General features: G+C 36.9%; 2 protein-coding genes across 2 annotated transcripts; one reads left to right on the top strand and one right to left on the bottom strand.

Moving 5' to 3' along the window:
- Positions 1–437: 437 nt before the first annotated feature.
- On the top strand, positions 438–2,988 carry LOC110465254. Its single transcript, XM_021520961.1, has 3 exons — positions 438–509; positions 777–852; positions 1,416–2,988. The coding sequence occupies exons 1-3, from the start codon at positions 467–469 to the stop codon at positions 1,981–1,983; spliced, it is 687 nt and encodes a 228-aa protein (XP_021376636.1). The 5' UTR covers positions 438–466; the 3' UTR covers positions 1,984–2,988.
- A 3,368-nt stretch (positions 2,989–6,356) lies between these two features.
- LOC110465357 (phospholipase A-2-activating protein-like) lies at positions 6,357–17,866 on the bottom strand. The gene is made up of 12 exons (XM_021521118.1): positions 17,721–17,866; positions 15,692–15,885; positions 15,278–15,379; positions 14,873–14,992; positions 13,657–13,960; positions 13,102–13,262; positions 12,249–12,406; positions 9,682–9,901; positions 9,166–9,252; positions 8,855–8,968; positions 8,194–8,343; positions 6,357–7,342 (listed from the first exon to the last, which is right to left on the bottom strand). Exons 1-12 carry the CDS (start codon positions 17,858–17,860, stop codon positions 6,786–6,788), a joined length of 2,307 nt encoding a protein of 768 aa, XP_021376793.1. The 5' UTR covers positions 17,861–17,866; the 3' UTR covers positions 6,357–6,785.
- Between the last annotated feature and the right edge of the window lie 3,532 nt (positions 17,867–21,398).

The following is a 21,398-nucleotide window of genomic DNA, read 5'->3' on the forward strand; positions in this document are numbered from 1 at the left end:
GACACCAGCAGATTTAACCTCGAACTTACCAACTGGTTATATTACAGTTAGACCAACACATGTGTCAACAACATCGGTTATTTACGACTTCTTCAGGCCCGTGAGGAGTACTATTCTGAATATAGTCACAAAAAGTCCGAAGTTCCCATCTAAATCTACAGACAGGTGGGAACCACTGGGTTCGATGTTTACACCCGATCACTCTAAACCTGATATCAACACCAAAACTATGAGTGAAAAGTCCACACCACCACTTGTACAATCCATCATATCGATGTCTTATTCTAAAACCTACTCATCAAGGGAAAAACCCGTCACACTGCCCGACAGTACAATTTCAACAGCTCCCTATCCAATGTCGACGTTGACGTCTTCCCTGAAAAGGATACATGACTCATCAGCTGATGACGTCACTACAACAGGAAGTAGCGTGTCGATTCATGAGCACAAATCGACTACCATTTCTATGAGAAGTAGTTCTTCTGCTGGATCAGACCTGGGGAGAACAGGTAAATGATTGATACTTGTTATTTTTCATCAAAATAGATCAGAGAAATGTTGATAAAAATACACTGTACTTTGATGATGCTGGTTGGAACCTGAAAATGTATTCACGTTTACACTATCCCGCCTTTTACCTGAGAACGTGACATTACTGGGATTCTACGTTTTGCTTTGTATTTTTCGATTCGAGGTATGTTTTTGCTGTCTTAAGAGTCTCTCTCGTCGTTTGTCGTATGACTTTTGTAGTGTTTATCGATAATTTATCGTTTCAGAGGTGATAATTATTGTTGGTGTGGTAAGTGGGATGGCGGGGATTCTGCTCGTGGCTCTAACTATCACATGTCTATGGTGAGTAATACCTTGAAGTGATTTTGAACTTCAAATAGAAATAATAATGATATACAGCTAGAATAAGTCAGTCGAAAGCGCCACCGCCAATACCAATTTTTCGTAAACCTAAACATGTGCTCTGCATCCTCCCAGATGTGAAACGATAACACTATTTGGTCGGAAGACCACTATTGTGACGTCACTGGTTGTCGGGCTTTATTAAGTTAGCCAGCAAAAGCAATACGTATTGTAGGACCGTGACACCTTTTGTTTAACACTCATTGTTTCAACGCCCTGTGTCCTGTTTCCTGGGAAACAGTCCTGCTGTATTCCACAGTATGATTGTAAGGGGCGACTTAAGTGGGTTCCCTGCAGAATAAGGATTAAGGGGGTTTCCTTCGTGTCTTCTTCATAAAGGACACTGTAGAAACCATCCCTGATCTACTGCCTCTAATGCAACACCTAACTTATTTCCTCTCTAACTAAATCTTTCCTGTTGATGGCCTGGTACCCTCTAGAATTCGTTTTCATATGACCTAAGCTGTTTCAAGGACGTTAAATCCTATTATTTCATTTTACAGCTGCTTCACTCAACTCCGCAAACGTGGAAGGTTACATTCATGTGACGTACATTCTACGTTGTCATTGGATACAAGTTTGTTCCGCATGAACGAGTATTGGAGACACAACTGGCTGGTCCACCAACGTAACGTCTTACATCCGGGTACCATCAGGACCACTAATCAGGAGTCTGTCCTGCCATCTCAGCTAGCTGATGACGTCAGCTATTTATACAGACAGGTTCGGTGTCCAAAACCAAAGAGGTCAAGTAAGGTCAACTCCTCAATGTCGTATTCTGAAGCGACACAACACCAAAATGAAAAGGATGAACAAGTTTACGATAATATTCAAAATGCTATTCGACGACTTGGTTCAAGTATGGCCATATCCTCAGCAGGCTCTTCATTGAAAAAGGGGAATAATTCTACCGCAATGAATGGAGACAACCATCAACAATGTCCACGAAAAGGTCAGGCAAATAAATATGTTGGTGATATGATGGTATCCTGTCCTACGAAACATCCCATGGACTCTATCGTCGGGGATACTGATGTGGACGAGGACGTATTCTTTGAGCAGCGGCTATAGTCGTATACTGTAGTTGTATACTAAGTCACACGTGTAACTCTCGACAGTTCAAATGTAGACGACTTAGACTAAATATGACCACTTTATAGTAAATTTAACCATTGTGCAGTTAATATAACCACAATACAATAAGTATACAAATAATGTACATATAATTGCCAACAAGAAAAATAACCGCTATAAAAAACGTTAAGAAATTTGCTAGCCGACGTTCAATATAAGACATGGTTTATTCATATGTTCCCTAAGGTTATCAGACAATCTGATACAAAGTGTATCCTACATTCACTACGCATAACGTCACGTTAAGTATGCATACTATAAACAAACGAAAATGTCGTTTCTACAGAGCCTATGTTATCCAAAACGTTACTAAACCAAATTGGTAATGTATTTCATTTCATGTTTTTCTGTTAAAGGGCTATGCTTGTTCTGTCACCATGACAGATCACGTATTTTCATGATGGTCAGGTTCACGTTGATAAAATTGTTTGAAGATGTTGAAAAAAAACCCGTTGATTTCAATGTATCGAATCATGACAAATCAAAGTACGCTACCTATATATATTTGTAGTAATTATACGTGAATAACTTCAGCTTCATCGACAATTTTTGAATGTTCAGAGGTCATTTTGTGGACAAGAAGTTGGAATAGACAACTGCAAAGACTTAGCACACTGCTAAGACTACATAAGGATGCAATTTAAAATGTCAGGGTAACGATTCAAATCAACAGGTCTAATAGAACTGAATAGTACAGGCTATACCTTGCTCAAGGGGTCTTATTGTTTCAAAATAAGTTCAACTAGTTTTACACGCATATATATAGCTTTATGGATTATCCTAAGTAAATGGCAAACTCGGACCCATCCGTTTTTTATTTTTAAATAACTTGCAATTTGTTAACTATACGCAACTTATAACCTGAACATTCCAATATACAATGTATAACCTATTTCTATTTTATTTATCATGCTCACTTGTAAATTAATTGTTGTGATATTTTATACAGTGATTGTGTATTGATAAAGGTTATACATGAAAATTTGATGGATTGTATGTACATTGTAAAATTTTGCCTTCGACCTGAATAAAATTTCATCATTATTACTATGATTATAACGTTAAATATTTTCCCTGCTGAGCCCCGTTTCTCTGTCCCCAGGGAGGCCATACCTGTCGTGTACCTGTACAGTCTTGAGTCCCTCTGGCCAAAGCATGTCCTTTGCAACGTTGCATTTTCTTTTAAACCACATTACGTTGAAATTATTTTAAGAAGTTTTCAAGATTAACTCCCATTTTAGGCGCCATTTCACTGCGACCAAAAGGGCCGTATCATTCATTTATGAAACATCTAGTTCACTTGCCCCAGGAGTGTTCTTTGTTACAGTAGGTTTAGTTAAAAACCCTCTAGTTGATCTGGACTAGTAGTATTTTTAGGGAAAATGTGATCCCAAACAGATGGACATACTGAATGATGACGCGCCAACATATCAGCTCAAGTGAGTACTGAATTGAACTAAGGACTTTTTTTTATTATTGCTGTAAGAGTCAGCAGAATTGATTTTCTAAGCGGTGGTAATCTTAGATTTCGGATTATTATATATTTTTTTAATTAAAGTAATTCAGTGTTCCCAATTTCGCTTCCAACTCCATGGCGTTTCTTGGTACCGAACTGTTTTCGAGCAGAGATCCATGTCTCAGTTAGGTAGCTAATATCCTGAAGTATTTGTAAAGCCCTTACTGACAGTATGTGGTTTTGTCGTCTATCCTAAAGGCAAAGAGTACCAGCTAGTTAACATGCATATTACCTTTAACAGTTGACACTTATTATATTTGTTATTTACTACAGATGCATTCTATATAAAGCTCATGTTGTGAATCACATTTGTTGAAAGAGTATTTAGAAAAAAAATACCCCCTCCACCCCCTCCTCAGAAATCAAACTCCGATCCTATCCCCCTCCACCCCATCCCCAGAAATCAAACTCCGATCCTATTCCCCTCCACCCCCTCCCCAGAAATCAAACTCCGATCCTATCCCCCTCCACCCCATCCCCAGAAATCACACTCCGATCCTATCCCCCTCCACCCCATCCCCAGAAATCAAACTCCGATCCTATCCCCAGAAATCAAAATCCGATCCTATCCACTTCCCCGATCATACTCTTTACCAATGGAACTTTTTAGGAATTGTAAACACACAGCATCAAAGTGAAATGATAAAAATTTGGCATCATTGATGGTAAATGTACCAGAATAAGAAACAACTCTAAAGTTGTAATCTTTGGGATTATACATGTAATTTGTGCAGTGGTAAACTTTAACTACTAAAAGGCTGATTCGTTTGTAATACTACAGTGACCAAAGAGGACAACGACCTCCTTTATATAACATTTAAATCCCTAGTCCCAAGGACGTACGCTTCATTGCATGGGATCAAGTTGGCATTGCCACTTAGGACCAAGGGGAACTAACTCTCACTTAAAAGAAATAATCTACAATATACAACACACCATTTGATATAGCGCCCTATCTAGCTAGAATAAGCCACTCTAAAGCGTTTTACAGTACATAGATATAAGGCTCTAACTACTAGTAATATGCAACCTGGCTAATATCTCCCTGTGTGTGTGCTGGAGATGTATTGTGTTCTGTTTGTAATGGGACCGTGTTTCCAATGGTATTAATTGTACTGCCACCTCACTTGAATGCCACAGCACAGATACCACAACATCCACTCCAGACCATTTTATACTCCAACTGGGTTGTTGGAGTTGTTTGGGCAGGAGAAAAACATTTTCTCTGAATATTCCATGTGTACGATGACTTCGGGGATCGAACCCAAGACGCCTGTATGGAAGTCCGGAGTGTTAACCACTCAACCAATCTGCCAATAAAATCTGTGTATATGGTTATACCAACACTGATACATGTACTTGCATTATAAGGCCTGGGTCATTATCATAAGTCATAGTCCCAAGCACCGAGACCAGACCCTAGAACTAATCCTCAAGGTAAGATTGTGCTCATCTCTTTTTGCCCACCAAGCAGTTATTGTTATAGGGTTGGGTTCTCAACAGTGTCACCAAGAGTTGGCAGGGGCAGGACTGGACCCCAGAGCCAATCTTAGTAACATTGAGATATTCATCCATTCATGTCGACAATGTGTGCATAGTGCAGATACATATTTTTTTTATAGTACAGCTGTACACAATATTTCCTTTACTGGAGCCTCTGCAATCCTTGTAATACCCACTGCATGTATGTTCTTTCCATATGTACAACCATTTCTTTCTACAAGTAGTTCAAAACAAAAATGCCCTAAATTCCCAATTACGACCCTGTCACTCTGGCTCCAGTGTAGCAATACCCTTATTCATACAACACTCAGTTCACTTTGCTTGGATCTGGTTTAAATCTCTCTATTGGTACTGAAGGAATACTTTTTAAAATACAATTTTTTTTAATTTTTTTTTTTTTAATTGGCATCAACCCTCTGCTCCAAATGTCTGTTCATACAAACAAGAGGCCCATGTGCCTAAACGGTCATCTGACTACAAAGAATGAGCAGGGTGATAGTAACTTTTCAACTTTCAATGAAATATTCTAAGAATTTGATTCCCATGATGGTAGTTTTGGTCAGTAGTGGGTACCTATTTGTCAGTAAAGCTATCAGAAAGCATTGAAACCTAAATTTGAATAGATTTATCCTTTTAAGGCCCCGTCCTGCTGTCAACGGTGGTTAAACCTGCCTCATTTATATAAGAAATGATTGTTTCTAACTGATGTTTCATACTGAAATTGTTGTAATCTACTTTTGGCATTAACGAGTAGTGTTTAAAAGCAGGATTTTAGGTAATGTTCTTTCTTGGGGCGCCGCCCTCTCTATCCCCCAGGGGTCGAACCAGCCTCAGCCTCCCCCTCCTAATGATATTTCAGACCATATTTGGTTGCAATATCCATTTAGGCATTAAGGAGGAATAGTATTTTAAAGCAAATGTATAGCTAAGTTCCAATTTCGAGGCCCCAAAACATCCCCACCAAGTTTTAGCTCATTGGCACCAGTGGAACTGGAGAAGAAGTTTAAAAAGTGTTTTTCAAGATGACGGCCATCTTGGAATTTGGACCGACCTGAAAAAGAACAACACTTGGTCAGGACCATCTCGGATCATTTCAGGCAAGTTTCAGCTCAATCCCACTGTTGGAACTTGAGAAGCAGTTTAAAATAGGTGTTGTTTAGTTGGGTTTTAAAGGAAATGTTTATGTCAGATGGTAGACGACTAGACGTGGCATAGCATAAGCTCATTTAGTTCAAATCATAACATAAAATACCAATCCTAACAATAATGAAATAAACTAAAAGAAAAAAGGTTTCATTTTTCTTAATATGTGCAATTTTATTTCCTTCCATATCTTGCTTCTGAAGCTATACTCCAGGATCAAGCCATAATAATTTATTTATATCCAACATTTTCATACACATCTGATATATGTCACCTACTCAATGCATTCATAATATCAACATCTGGGAACCTAGAACAGGTAGATACAGTTTTACTTTATATCCCCTAACAGGAACACTATTAGGAATTGGTTCTATAAAATGATATCATACCTAAAGGAATAACAATATACAAGCAAATTAGGATGTGCCATTGCCAATGATTGGGACCTTTCAGATTATTTTTTTTATCATTTTTGACACATTGTCTTAATTATCTGATAGCTTTGTAAGATTTTCCATATGTATTTTACTGTATTTCTGCAAGTCTTTATTTCCACAGAATCAAAATAGTTGTATTATAAAAGCTCCAAAACAAATGCGGCACATCCAGGCACTTTAGCAGGTTCTAGTTTTGCAAGGACAGGTTCAACCAAGTTTCTGATGTCAATAGATCGTGCGAGAGCTTGTGCAGTTTCATCGGTCCTGATAAGAGTCCCTAAGCACACAAGCAGACGGAAGACTGCCTCAGAATCAATGTCATTTTCTAACACACTAGCCATTGCCAGTAAACACTGTGACTTTGCCTCTTCATCAAGTTTGTCTTGAAGGAATACAGCGTAATTTAGAAGAAGAGTTGACAAGGCGATCTGGACATTTTTGTTTGGTGAAAGTCGACACTCCAAAGCTGCAGTTATAATTCTTTCTCTATTTTGCATTGCTAGTGTTTCTCCAAAGTGTTGTTTGAACATGTTACAGAGAGTCCTTAAGGTTAGCATCTGATTGTTGGGGGTGTTGTTCCGAGTTAAATACATCAGTCTGCTGTCCACGAAATGAACATTTGTGCACAGTCGTTCACTCATGAAGGGGTCCTTGATGGCGATCCTCAAAACATCCAATCCAGGAAACACAGCCTCTGTGGAGACAATAGAATAGCCGTCAGTGTGATACATCTATATAGCTCTCATTTAATTATTAACTGTTTACCAAGAAGCTTTTCCCCAGTTAAGTATATGCCCTTCACCACTTATTAATATTAACCTTGGGTTGACTTCCTTTTCACATGTATACTATACGTGTTATTCTGGTTCCAATATTCCCTGTCATGTTAAATTTCCTCTCAAAAAACGTTACTTAAATTGGCAGAAATTATTTCTTGTATAGGGTATATACTACACTAGATATTACATCTATATTTTTATTCAAGTTATTTCTTTTTGTTGAAAAAAATGTTCATATAAAAACTGAAGTTGGGGGAGGGTCACATAGAGGTACCCCCATAAAGAGGTCAAGCGTAACAATTGACCCTTTAATTTTGACTGATGACTACCAATGGCTAAAGGGCATAGAACTTTATATTACCACACTTTAGTATAAACATAAACTAACTGAACTATGAACTGAATATGATGAGAGGGTGCACAGTGCTAAGCCCACCTCTTGTTCAACAGATTTTATAGACGAGAGTGAAGTTTGAAAATAATCTTGTCACATAAATTTTGGAATACTGTAAAACAGAAAATGTCAGCTGAAATATTTTTCTTTCCCTTTTCTACCCTAAATTTCAGAACAAATTTAAAACAAAAAGGAAGAAGGAAAACAATTGTAATATTTTAAACAACCTAATTTCGATGAGTAGATGAGTTTAACCCAGCACCTATATCAGCCGTTTATTATGACTTCTCACAGGTAAAACAGGTACTAGTTATAATAAACTTTATGTTATTCTTTACACGACAGTGTCTGAATTAATGTGCTCATGTTTACCATGTGGCCAGGAAAGAATCTTCATCATGGTGGTGAGGTGGTCAGCATTGGCAGTTTTCCCTTGGATCAGGCCTGATAGTGCCTCTATTTTCTCTATCTCCAACTGACAACCTTTTTCTACCTTTGTCGAGTTCAGCTCCTTCAGCTTACCTATACAGAAGTAAATAATAGATAGCGGTAAGTTAGTAAGATAATATTATATAAAAGTAAACGTAAAGTAAAAATATATACAGGAAAACAAATAGCATACATTACAATGTTTGTAAGAGTACACACAAAGGTAAACAATACATACATATCAACATACAGGTAAACAGATATCACAATTGACACAAATCCCCTCTCATTCACACATTGTGTGACATATGTATGAAACCAGAAATGTGAACTTGTTCAAGGCATTGCCATACTAAACACTTAAATGAAATTTCATGAAATTCTGTTCAGTAATGAAGTCGCTAGAGCCACGACAAAGAGAATCCTATATATGATGAACACCTGACATACAACACATGTACACCACACACTTCAACATTTTTTCTACTCTGAAACTTTTTGCATTTAATTCAACTAACTGCACCATATTTATTTACATTCATAATTTTTACTAACTCAAAAAATTGATGAAGTATGGGAGTGCTGGTTTATGTAATTTCCTCACCAATGATCTGAGCTGGATTTGAGGCGTCGAAGGTGACATAGGATTTCTGAGGGAAGTAGTTGTTGGCAACTCCTGTTGACTGTGTGGCAGTTGCGGGCTGGTAGCTTCCAGAACCTAGACGAACACGCACAATGGGTCCATTTACACATCAAATAAACAGATAGATTATTAGCTGACTTGAATATTGAAAATATAATGGTAATTTAAAAGTTTCGTCATGCTATTACATGTATAAAGCATGATTAAAACTTTTGATGAATTTTGTTCCCTTAATCTGATTGGTGATTAATCTGAATACTGCCCTTACTCACCAGTAAAGGGATCAGCTCCATAGGTTACAGCCTGGCTGTTCTGTTTACTTCCCACTGGGGCCGCTCCAGGAATATAGCGTCCCTCTCCTGAACAAACCAATGTTTTTATAATGCATAAGTATATGTATGTAAAATCATCATAGTTCTTCCCTATACCTACATTTATAATAAGGAACATACCCCAAAATACCTAGCACATTATTTCTGTGTGAATATATTGCATTATAAATTATAATGTTCATGATTCATTTCCTTGCCAGTGATAGAATCGAAACATATGGCTTTTTTCAGGGATTATTAAATTTAAAATATATTGTCAATACAATATTTACTATTTACAAAGGACCCTTTGAATAGATATTGTTGCAGGACTGTTAGAAAATCAAAATTTAAAGAATTCCTCTGCAGGACTGTCACTCATAAACATAAAGAGATTGTTTGACTGTGACCTCCTGTGGTGTGTCCTGCCTCTTGTGTAAATGAATTCTTTGCACAGATATAAAATGTCCGTCTCACCTGTGAAGGGATCACAGACTTGGGGGCCGGCCTGATCAAGTGTTACCCCTTCTGAATTCTCGGTGATGAAGTTGGCCACCTGGTCCAGGAACTGCTGATTGAGGTTGTTTTTCTCTAGGAAGCGCTGGGCGGCAAACCAAGGATCCTCCGACTTATTGTAGGGCAGTTTGAGGGGTGGTTTCCCCTCCTCTATGTCGACACTAAACACGTAGTCGTACTCCTGTACAACAGAGCAAGTCACAGTTAAACTATTGTAAACCCTCATTGTACTCCCATTATACATATTGGTTAAAAACCTTAAGGTGACATGTCAAGAGATGCAATTAAGCATTGCTTAGAAAACAAGAGGCCCAGGGGCCTTAATAGCTCACCTGGTATTTTATTTTTCAATTTAAAACCTGCTGAGTACCATTCAGGTTTATCAAAGGAGTACAAGTAACAAAGTTGCATCTTCCATTTATAAATATTCAATTCCCTTTGCCCAAAGATTCTCTAAAACAAGTTTGGTTAGGTTAAAATCCCTTCAACGGTACAGAAGGAGAAGGATCTTTAATGTTTTCCTCTATTTCCCCTAATGGGCCCCACTAATCTGCCCCAAAGAAGGGGAATCCACACACCTCAGTTTAAACAAAATTGATTCTTTTCTCCCTAAGCATGCTTCAGACTGCATTTGGTTTAAATCCCTTCACTTGTATAGTAGGAGAAAAAAAATCCTCTATTTCCCCTATTGGGCCCCGCTCCTATGCCGCCAGAAGGCCCACACCCTCCGTTTATACAAACTTGAGTCTCCTTTGTCCAAAGATGCTCTAGGACAAATTTGGTCAAAATCCTTCAATTGGTTGAGGAGAAGATTTTTAAAGATTTACCTATTTTCCCCTATTTGGCCCCGTCCCTCTGCCCCCAGGGGGACCATACCCTCCGTTCATACAAAACTGAGAACCCTTTGGCCAATGATGCTCCAGACCAAATTTGGTCAAAATCCCTTCATCGGTACAAAAGGAGAAGGATATTTGATGTTTTCCTCTATTTCCCCTAATGGGCCCCACCCATCTGCCCTTAGAAGGAGGCCCACACACCTCAGTTTATACAAAATTGATTCTTTTGTCCCTAATCATGCTTCAGACTGCATTTGGTTAAAATCCCTTCACTTGTATAGCAGGAGAAAAAAAATCCTCTATTTCCCCTATTGGGCCCCGCCCCTCCGCCCCCAGAGGGGCCACACCCTCCGTTTATACAAACTTGAGTCTTCTTTGTCCAAAGATGCTCTAGGACAAATTTGGTCAAAATCCTTCAATTGGTTGAGAAGAAGAACATTTTTAAAGATTTACCTTTTTTCCCCTTATTTAGCCCCGCCCCTCTGCCCCGAGGGGGGGCTATACCGTCCGTTTATACAAAACTGAGAACCCTTTGGCCAATGATGCTCCTGACCAAGCTTCAGACTGCATTTGGTTTAAATCCCTTCACTTGTATAGTAGGAGAGAAAAAATCCTCTACTTCCCCTATTTGGCCCCGCCCCTCTGCCCCCAAAGAGGCCACACCCTCCGTTTATACAAACTTGAGTCTCCTTTGTCCAAAGATGCTCTAGGACAAATTTGGTCAAAATTCTTCTATTGGTTGAGAAGAAGAAGATTTTTAAAGATTTACCTATTTTCCCCCTATTTGGCCCCGCCCCTCTGCCCCCAGGGGGGTTATACCCTCCGTTTATACAAAACTGAGAACCCTTTGGCCAATGATGCTCCTGACCAAATTTGGTCAAAATCCTCTGAGCCATTCAGGACAAGTAGCATTTTAAAGGAAAAAGTTGACGGACGCCGGACGCTGCACCATAAAAAGAAAAGTCAGTATCTTCAAAAAGGTTGGCAGTAAGCGAATTGGAAAATGAAATAATTGGCGTTTATGGAGATTTAAGTGCACACAATTTGTATCAGCGAAACTGAAAGTAATGGAATGCAAAATACAAATCATTTTTTATTAAGGTTAAAGCTAAACACTTTTCTCAGATAGTCTTGATGATAGAGTTCTGATTAACACTGTTTCATATAAAGACACAGGATTAAGTAACCTATACCGAGGTAGTTTATTAATTGTGTTTGCTTGGGCAACACACTCAAACTCATTGAAGTTAATTTCTTTCTAATTAAAATCATCTTGTATGTATGTGAATTTTCTGTTGTCAAATAAAACAAAAAAAATCCATAACTTTAAATGCATCACTCAAAGGTTTCTTCAAAGTTCAATAAAGTTCCAATCTTTTATTATACCAGAAACAAGACACATGCATGGCTTGCTATTCAGATAATGTATTTTGCACTACTTTTGTGCAGTAGGGAGCTACACATGCAGGCTTTCCCCGACAGCTGGCAAACAATTCAAATCGTGAACAATTACTCTAATAACATGTAAACAAAACACCCTATAACTATTATAGTAACTGTAACTGACTTAATAGTTCTAAATACAGACAACAATTTTCTATACTAATTCTAATGACCTTGCCCTTGAGCCTTTTCCCATTGACCTTGCCCCCAAAGAATTATATTCCACAAGTTTTCTACATTCATACTAACTTTTCCCTCATAGAGTGTTTTCCCTGATGTTTTCTGTGTGCCCCCACTGGATCCTACAACATCACCAATCTTGGTCCACTTGGTTGCGGCTGCCTCCCAGTGGTAGATTTCAACTTTATCCCCAGTCTTCACCATCTTTGTCTGACCGTCCTTGTTACCTAGGTAACCACAACAGAATAGCTCAAAGCTAGCAAGATTGATTTTGTAAAATGCTTTGACACCTAGACGGGAGGAATTACGAAGCTCTTGTAAATCAGCATAAGTTTTTATTAACATAAGAAAATTTAATAGCATATACACTCTATTTATATATATCAGATTATCTGCTGTCTATTTTGACATTATACAGATATCTTAAATGCTTTTGTCCTTGTTATGTCTTTTTAATGGTACTATAGCCAAGCACTGTAGCCAGATACATTTTTTTTTTCATGTTGAGACATTTCAAGAGGGGATGAGGGGTATTGATTTAGAATGATACAGTTCTGTTTTTGTATCTCGCCCTGGGTTGAGGAGGGCCTCAGGTCCTGGTAAGTCCTGTTTTTGTATCTCTCCTACAACTTACCTGGGTTGAGGATGGCCTCATGTCCTGGCAAGTCCTGTTTTTGTATCTCTCCCTGGGTTGAGGAGGGCCTCAGGTCCTTGTAAATCCCATTTTTGTATCTCCCCTACAACTTACCTGGGTTGAGGATGGCCTCATGTCCTGGCAAGTCCTGTTTCTGTATCTTCCTTACAACTTACCAGGGTTAAGAAGGGCCTCAGGACCTGGCAGGTCACGTTTTTGTATCTCCCTTACAACTTACCAGGGTTAAGAAGGGCCTCAGGACGTTTTTGTATCTCCCTTACAACTTACCAGGGTTAAGAAGGGCCTCAGGACCTGGCAGGTCTCGTTTTTGTATCTCCCCTATCTGTGTGGGTACTTCAGCTGTTGCCACCTCTGCCTCAAATGCTTTCAATTGGTCAGGAGAGGCGACCTTCTCAGGATGTGTTGTGAATACTCTAATGACTCCATCACTAAAATATTACAGTTTCAGTTTTTTTTAAATTTTATTTCAATTACATTGTCACAAAGTTACTACTACATAACATCCTCACAGCTATACTAATAAGGGCTTCCTGAGTTAATATTCTGACTTGAATACAGATACGTTCTGAAACACTGGTATTTGTATAGTGTATTTCTATATCTAGATATAAGGTGTATTTGATCAAACTTTTATTTGTTAACCCTAGGTGAAATAGATAAATACAAAATACAGACAGAGCACTTACAGACGGAGCGCCATAAACCTACAGAGTCCCCATTGGACTAATAAAGTTATACAAAACCAGTGACCTGGACTGCAAAAGAATGTCTGCAAATTCATTTACAGTTAAACAAGAGATTGTTATGTAAAATTATATATACCTTGAACCTGAAGCAATGTCTCCATTAGGGAGGACACACACAGACCAGACAGACATGGAAGGATGAGCGATGGTCTGGGCGACTTGTCCTCCTCGCCACACCCGCACTGTGCGGTCTTCCCCACTGCTCACAAAGTCCTCACCGTTTGGCAGCACACTCAGACTGTACACAAAGTTCTCATGACCATAGTACACACCGATACAGTCACCTGTGATCGACCAGTGACGTATCGTGGAGTCATTTGAACAAGACAGGAACTCTGGCTTCTTTAGGACAGCTATATCTCTTACACAATCCTCATGTCCTGGGTAACAAACAGTCATTGTACACAAAGAAAGTTGTATTCAAATTAGCACACCAGCATTCCATTTTATTTTGTGTGGAACAATCTAATTGCTATTCCTATAGACAGCAGTCAATAATTCAGTTATTATGTTTATGCACAGTTCTCGTTGAAGCCATTAAATGCTGACAAAACTTATACCGGTACATACATGCGAGTCATTGTAATTATACTATGCATACATCATTGTTATTTTAGAAATTAGAAAAGAAACTTGTCCTTATTTTTATCTGTAAGCATATTCGCTACAATGCCAAAAATATTGTCTGCTAATTATATTTAATGATCAAATTAAACAATCTGGTACAATAAGGGTCTACATATCTGAGAAATACATTATGAATATGTCACTTCAAGTTCGGCTGCATCATGACATATGTACTCAAAGGCAGTTATTAACAAATTGTTGAATTGAAAACTGGCAGCAAAGTCTGCATGGTAATTTTCTTTTTCAATTAGTTCTGTTACAGACATCCATCTTGATCACTTAGATGTGCATTTTAATACTAGATAGCTATATATAGTCTAAAAGCATACTTTTCCTATGGATATTTTATCAAAATAGTCTGTCCTTTACTTAATCCCTGTGTAAAAATGAATACATATTACATCATTTACAAATGATTTATTTGTCTGCATTCTGCACAATTTTTTTGGAATCAGATTTGAAATTATCCCATACTCAACATGTACTCTTGTTAATTATTTCTGTTGAAATGGCACAAGCGAGGTTTTGTTGCCAAACATTTGAATACGGTTTTTGCTATTTGTCCATTCGGGAAATTTGCATTTGTTTTCTAATATTCCAACATTTGATTCAGTTCTGGATGAAACCTTCACCAGGTACAGTATATGGGAGAATTAAGCACTTACCTTTTAGAGTGTTTTCACACTTGCCAGCTTTCCATACTTTAATGGTTTTATCAGCTGAACCGGTCAACATGTATCCCTGTTCTGGGAGTATAGCCACGGCCCATACCGCAGACTCATGACCTGAAAAATTGGTTATTGTTAAATTTCAAACAGAAATCCACTAAACACATCTTATAATGATTTAATACTTTATAATGATTTAGTCTTTGATCAGGTTAAAAAGTAAAATCTTAATGTCAGACATGATATACACTGAATAGAGATATGTCAATTCACCATAAACAGCTGCTGTTTTCCTTGCTTTTCATTACAATATTATATGTATCTGCACTTAGACATTAGACTTCATGGAGATACTGTAATACATTACATTTCTTGTAAGTTTGAAGGTTTTATTCCATTTACCTTCTAGGGTCATAACACATTTTTTGTTGAGCCACACTTTTGCAGTTTTATCCCATGATCCACTCAGTAAGGTTCCAAACTTCCCAGAGACCAATGAACATACTGTAAAAAATGTTTATCGTTTATTTTTGATACTACAGGATACCAACAACTACAGTATTCAACTAATATTTCATTTTTACCCAACATTTTAAGATTTCAATTTCATTTGTGCTACTGAGCAACTACACATTGATGTAAACCTTATTATATAATATTCTATTTTTTTGCATTATCTTTTGTTGGAATAAATTTAAAACTGTTCAAGTGGCTCTTTAAGGTTAAAGCTCAGAAACTGAGAAACAATTACAATTTTAAAACACAAAGGCTTCTACATTCATCTTGTAAGAACAGAGCTCAAAAACATGTACAAACCCGTATTTGAATGTCCAGTTAGTTTATATATTGGTTCTGGAGAATCCAGAGTGTATGCTAGTATAGTGGAGTCATTGCTTCCCGTCAATATCAGCCCGTGGGAGTAAGTGCCATCTGGTGGCACGTAACACACGGCAGATATAAAGTTGGTATGGCCACTCATCACATGTCCTTCTCTGAATCCATGGTCAGACCTGGAGTAAAAATTAATCAAGATCAAAAGGACAAAAGGTGATCTATTTCTCCATCACTTACAAATATGATTCTGATAACGTCAGGTTTTGATTTTTTCTAATGTGCAATGAATTTAGATAATGATTGTGAAAAAGTTAGATTGGATAGGGACATGGGTGAATCATTTCTTTTCATCACCTTTATTTTAACACCAGAACATTATTTGGGAAGATTTTAATTCATTTTTCCCCCATCTATTTTCATTTCAACAAAAGCAAAAACACAGACGGTGTGAAGAGGGGATTTCTTTTTTTTCTTATGAAGTTCTAAAAATGATCGATTTGAATTTAATTGTATAATGTTTTTTGATGTAAGTGCTGCACATGTCATGATCAAACACAGTCTTTTGGAATAATATGCTTCAAAAGGATCTAGGGATTAGGGACTCAAGTTTCCTCATGGCCTTTACACCAGAGTTTTGAAATTTCCATAGACAAATGTTTAGATATCCATTTGTCATTTCGAAACTTTGGTGTAGGGGCCAGAGGAACTCAGGCTAGGTTAAATGATAGAACACCCTGTAGCACAATACCAGGAATAATTCTCTGACAAATGAGAAGTGATATTAAGCAAATTCTACTGTATCCATTTGTCAAGACTTGGGTGTAGGGGTCAGAGATATATCAGACTTAGATTAAATAATACAACACACTGTAGCACATAACCGGGTAAAAAAAAACCAGGTACCATAGCCATTAGGCAGCATAGAAATGGAATCCCCAGACTGTTAACTTGTTTTTTTTTCTGTAAATATTCCTACATATATTGTACAACAAATTATGACGTTCTGTAAATATTCCTACATATATTGTACGACAAGTTATGACGTTCTGTAAATATTCCTACATATATTCTACACCAAGTTATGCTCTGTAAACATTCCTACATATATTGTACAACAAGTTATGACGACTTAATTCCTTTGATTCAGTGAGTACCTGCTTCATTATTACAACATACTTATAATCTTAGTTGAAAATTAGTGTGAAAACAACTTTAGTATTGCTACTTATTTTGTTGACGTTGTAATTGATGTCTGTTTCTTTTGCTAGTTAATGAATCTGTGGTATCAGAAAGAATTTATATCTTGCTTTATTTAAGGAAATATTTTTTTTAATTTCAATTTTTTATGTTCCAAGTAACACATAAACAACAAACACACGTACAACCAGTTCTCTATCAATATTCTCTATCAATACTCACCCAATCTTTTTAAAATCAAATTGAACCTAGAATGCTGACTTATTTTCAGATAACGCTGACACAACCGGATAACTTTCACTCGAAATGTTTACAACCTGTACTGTTTTGCTCCAGATTGTCAGATAACATCTACTGTACTCCACAGGAATTAAAAATGGCATTTCTAACATGTATCATTAGAGAAACACCGGGGCATACAACTACTTCTAATAATGATCTTTTTATACTTTCAGTCGCTGGATCCGTATACAATAACAATTTATAATAATATTTTTAGTAGTAGTAGTTGCCTGTCCCTATGGCTGTGGAGAAAGTGGGATGAAAAGCCAAGAGGGAAGGGCGATCTTGGAAATGCGTTCAGGATCCTGCATTTTATGGAACCCTATACAGAATATTTCCTTTAATTAGAAACTATTTTGATTGAAACATGACATCAGCAAATGTTCATCAATGATCTACCGCAGTTTTGATGATGTCATGAACGAGTATCATGACAAAGCGAAAGTGAAAATTTGAGTCATGCCCAATCATATTGTCGAGATAAAAACAAGTTTATTTCCCGATTGCAAACGATACGTCAATGAAAACCTACTCATTTGGTATCCACACTTTCGCTGTGACATCTCGAGATCCGGACAGAATTGATCCCTGGGGAAGAATGGCTGGCGCGACCGCACGAACATCTTTTTTGTGACCCGCCAAACTACAGCGAAGTTTATAGTGGGCAGCCATTTTTGTTGTGATGCTGTATGAGGATATGACCGGAAATAGTTGTGATTGGATAAAATTAATACCTAATTTATTACGTGGGAGAAAATAGAATTTGATACTGATCATGATATCAGTATGAGGACAGGCATCATATGTAGTATTACGTATCAGTGTCAAATTTAGAATAAAAGATGTATATTTTATTTGCCTCCGTATTATGACTTTTCCCCGCCAAAAGTTTGAATTAATCATTTTATATAAATAGGTAAATCGTACCGGATCGTAACCCATGGCTAACGCATATGTTATATACTTGTGGATCTAATATACATTTAAAGTGGTCTTAGTTAAGTTATTTCCGAATAAATAATACAATACAGAAGTAATGACATCGTTCTTTTTATTCCATCTTTTCGTAATGCAGAGTTATCTGCTTTTGTGAGCAGGTATTGATTGTTAAGTCATAAGTTTGTGCAGGGACGTATAATACTGTCCCAATACTGTCCTTGGCTTGTGGTCGTTTTCTCAAAAAATTATGACGTTACTCTCACAAAAAATAAATGACGTAACAATCAATATCTGCTCACAAGAGCAGATAACTTTGCAATACGAAAAGACGGAATAGCGAAAATAAAGTAGATATATATGAATATATATTGAATTTAGGGCACAAACAAATATTACTTCATATTCTATGCATATTTTTAAGAAAAGAAACAGGTTCCCAAATCTCTACCAATCGCTAGCTTCAAATTATATGTGAAAGTCAAACTCGAAATAGAACAGAATTCTGCCTAGCTCGCCCTAGCTGGGGATATTCAATTCAATTAGGTTAGTACACCATGTTATCTGTGTCAGGTGGAGGGTCGTTTATAAATGTCCTTGTGAGGTAATTAGTTCACCTGTTTTATTCACAGGTAAGTATCGGAAATGCCCTTTGGTTATAAGTATTAATTGGTAAGAACTACAGGTAATTAACATATAGGGTTCTGACCCTGAGCCTCATTGCAACTGTATTTAATAAAAAGAACGAATGCGGCATTTAAAACATGTTTTATATAAAATGATCCATAACAACTTTGTATTCGTATTTTAGTTTAAACTTTATTTTATTGATGTTTAATTACAATAGTACATGGTTATAAATACAGAAAAGGATCCAGAAACAAGTACATAGTACTTATGTAAATCCGTCTCCTTAATTCGTATTTTAATAGAAGCTACGACTTCGCTCTGCTTCTGGAGGAATATTGCGTTGTAGTCCAAACTTTATGCATATTACTATTGATTTGTTCATTTCAGGTTCTTTATTTGCTGAAGTTTTACAACTTATGGCAATGAGTTATTAAGTTCTTTTTTGTTTTCGATTTTGAGTAATTGAACGAATTTAAACATACTAGGTCTTTTGAAATAATATTGCTTTATGAATTTAGACCGGATGTCTGAATAGCGGTTACACTCAATTATAGAATGAAATTCATCTTCTATATCATAATTGAACCTTACCAAATCAGACTTGGTTAGACCAGTTTAAAAATGTAGGTGTAAATGAGTTAAAAATTAAATTAATAGTCGATATGTTTGTTTTGTCCATTCTTCTGTGTACTTCTTACCTACTCTTTCTTTCCAACATATTATCCTAAGAAATCTACCTTCATATGACCTTGAACAATAATAGAACATAAAACCACGAACAAAGTAAAACTTAACGGTTGTGACCTCTCTTAACTTAAATGCCCCACCAACCTAAAACTTGTGATCGCATTATCATTGTGATAAGTCAATGTTCATCTGACGTTTCGTAGAAGAACGGGATTGAAGAAAATATTTAAATTCGTAACCTTTGTGTGCCCTTTCTGAGAGACCAGTCCTCTGAAACACAAGCCCTCTAGATGTGTTTCGTGTAATGATGACCACTGGCGAACAGCTCTTTGAGACAAGGGACCTTCAGTTTTGTGTTGTAAAAAAGTGACAACTGGTGACCAGCCCTCTAAGACATACGGCCTCTAGATTTGTGAACTGTGTAATTCAGTGACCGCAGGTGACCCTATATATTTGTTTGACTACTAGTAGCCGTCCGCTATCCTCATGTTATGGACGACAGTCTTTGGTTTCCGTAGTGAACATGTAAGCTGAACGGGTTCAATATCATTCAAATATTGCATTTGATTAAAAATAACGGATGACGATTAATGTTTGGCAATCAAGAACGGGGAATATAATTATAATACAATTTGTCGCCGATTTATTTCAGTAGCTTTTGAATCGATATGTAAGCTTATCAGGATAGTTAACAAAAAGCTTGCCAAGTCCTTTAATTTAACTTTCAGATTTATCGATATGTGCTATCTTTAAACAAAATAAAATAAATATACTTACCAAGTTCATAATACATACCCTCCGTAACCTGGAGTCAAGAACACCCATTAGCCACGTTCCTTGATCTTTGGATTCACCATGGCCATCATGGTCGGCTTACTACTAATTAGTTGTGCAGCGAGCATGATCATTTCGTTTTCTCCATTGTTTTCCTCGCCCTAGATATCAACATGTTGCAGTTGATTCGATATTTCAAAATATCCTGACTTCCGTGATAGATGTTGACTGCTGACGGACAAAGTAACAACATAAGGTGTAGGGTGATGGAGACTAAGGACACGTGTTATGGTTGTCCTAATGATCCCTCATGTTATTTGTTTGTGTTGTATGAATGTCGGTGTTTAAACTTTGTATCATGCTCATTAAGTGCTTTGTGGTTTTTACTTAGGTTTATATGATGTGTGTCGTTGATGAAGCAGCAGAAACCTACCCCTCCGGACCATCTGGTCTTATTCTTGTTATATTATTAACGATATCCATGCAAATCTCTCCTTTGTTCATATTTCTTACCAGTTTTAATTATTTTGACTTCGAATTACGGTTCGGTTGTCACTTCGGTTTTCTCTTGGTGTTGTGTTTTAAACAGCAAATATATCATCTAAACGACTTATTATTTATCAATTTGTATTTGTAAGTTTGTTAACCCCTTTATAATGCCTTCCGGTTATAAAACAAAAGGTGGCAGTTTAACGAAGTATCGATATAGTCCTGTTCCTTGGAAATAGTATGAGGAATCACCTGTTTTTTTAATTTTTATTCCAGCTATCCTGTATAGTATAAGTGCATGGAAAACAAAGTAAGATACAATTTCCAAATGAAGATTTATTTCCCATGATGATATTTACAGGAACATGATTTGTACACTGAATAGAGTTAAGTAAAACGTATCTCCAGGAGCATAGTTTGAACATTAAATAGTGTTAAGATATATGGTTAAAACCAAACAAACAAACAAAATAAGGGCGAGTTAATCCTCCAGACAGTAGAGAAAGGTACACAGAGGAAAATAAGTCACATCTGCTATTTTATACATGAGTTTGCCTAGTTTTGTTTTTATTTGGAACCAGTCGTTTGAAGATTATATTTCTCCTTTACTGACAATCTTACAAAATTTAATTATATAATAGAATGGTCACTAATAATTAAATATGAAATGCTGATTTTGTTTACAATTGATAAA

The sequence above is a fragment of the Mizuhopecten yessoensis genome, unplaced genomic scaffold, assembly GCF_002113885.1.
Source record: "Mizuhopecten yessoensis strain PY_sf001 unplaced genomic scaffold, ASM211388v2 scaffold1579, whole genome shotgun sequence".
NCBI lineage: Eukaryota > Metazoa > Mollusca > Bivalvia > Pectinida > Pectinidae > Mizuhopecten > Mizuhopecten yessoensis.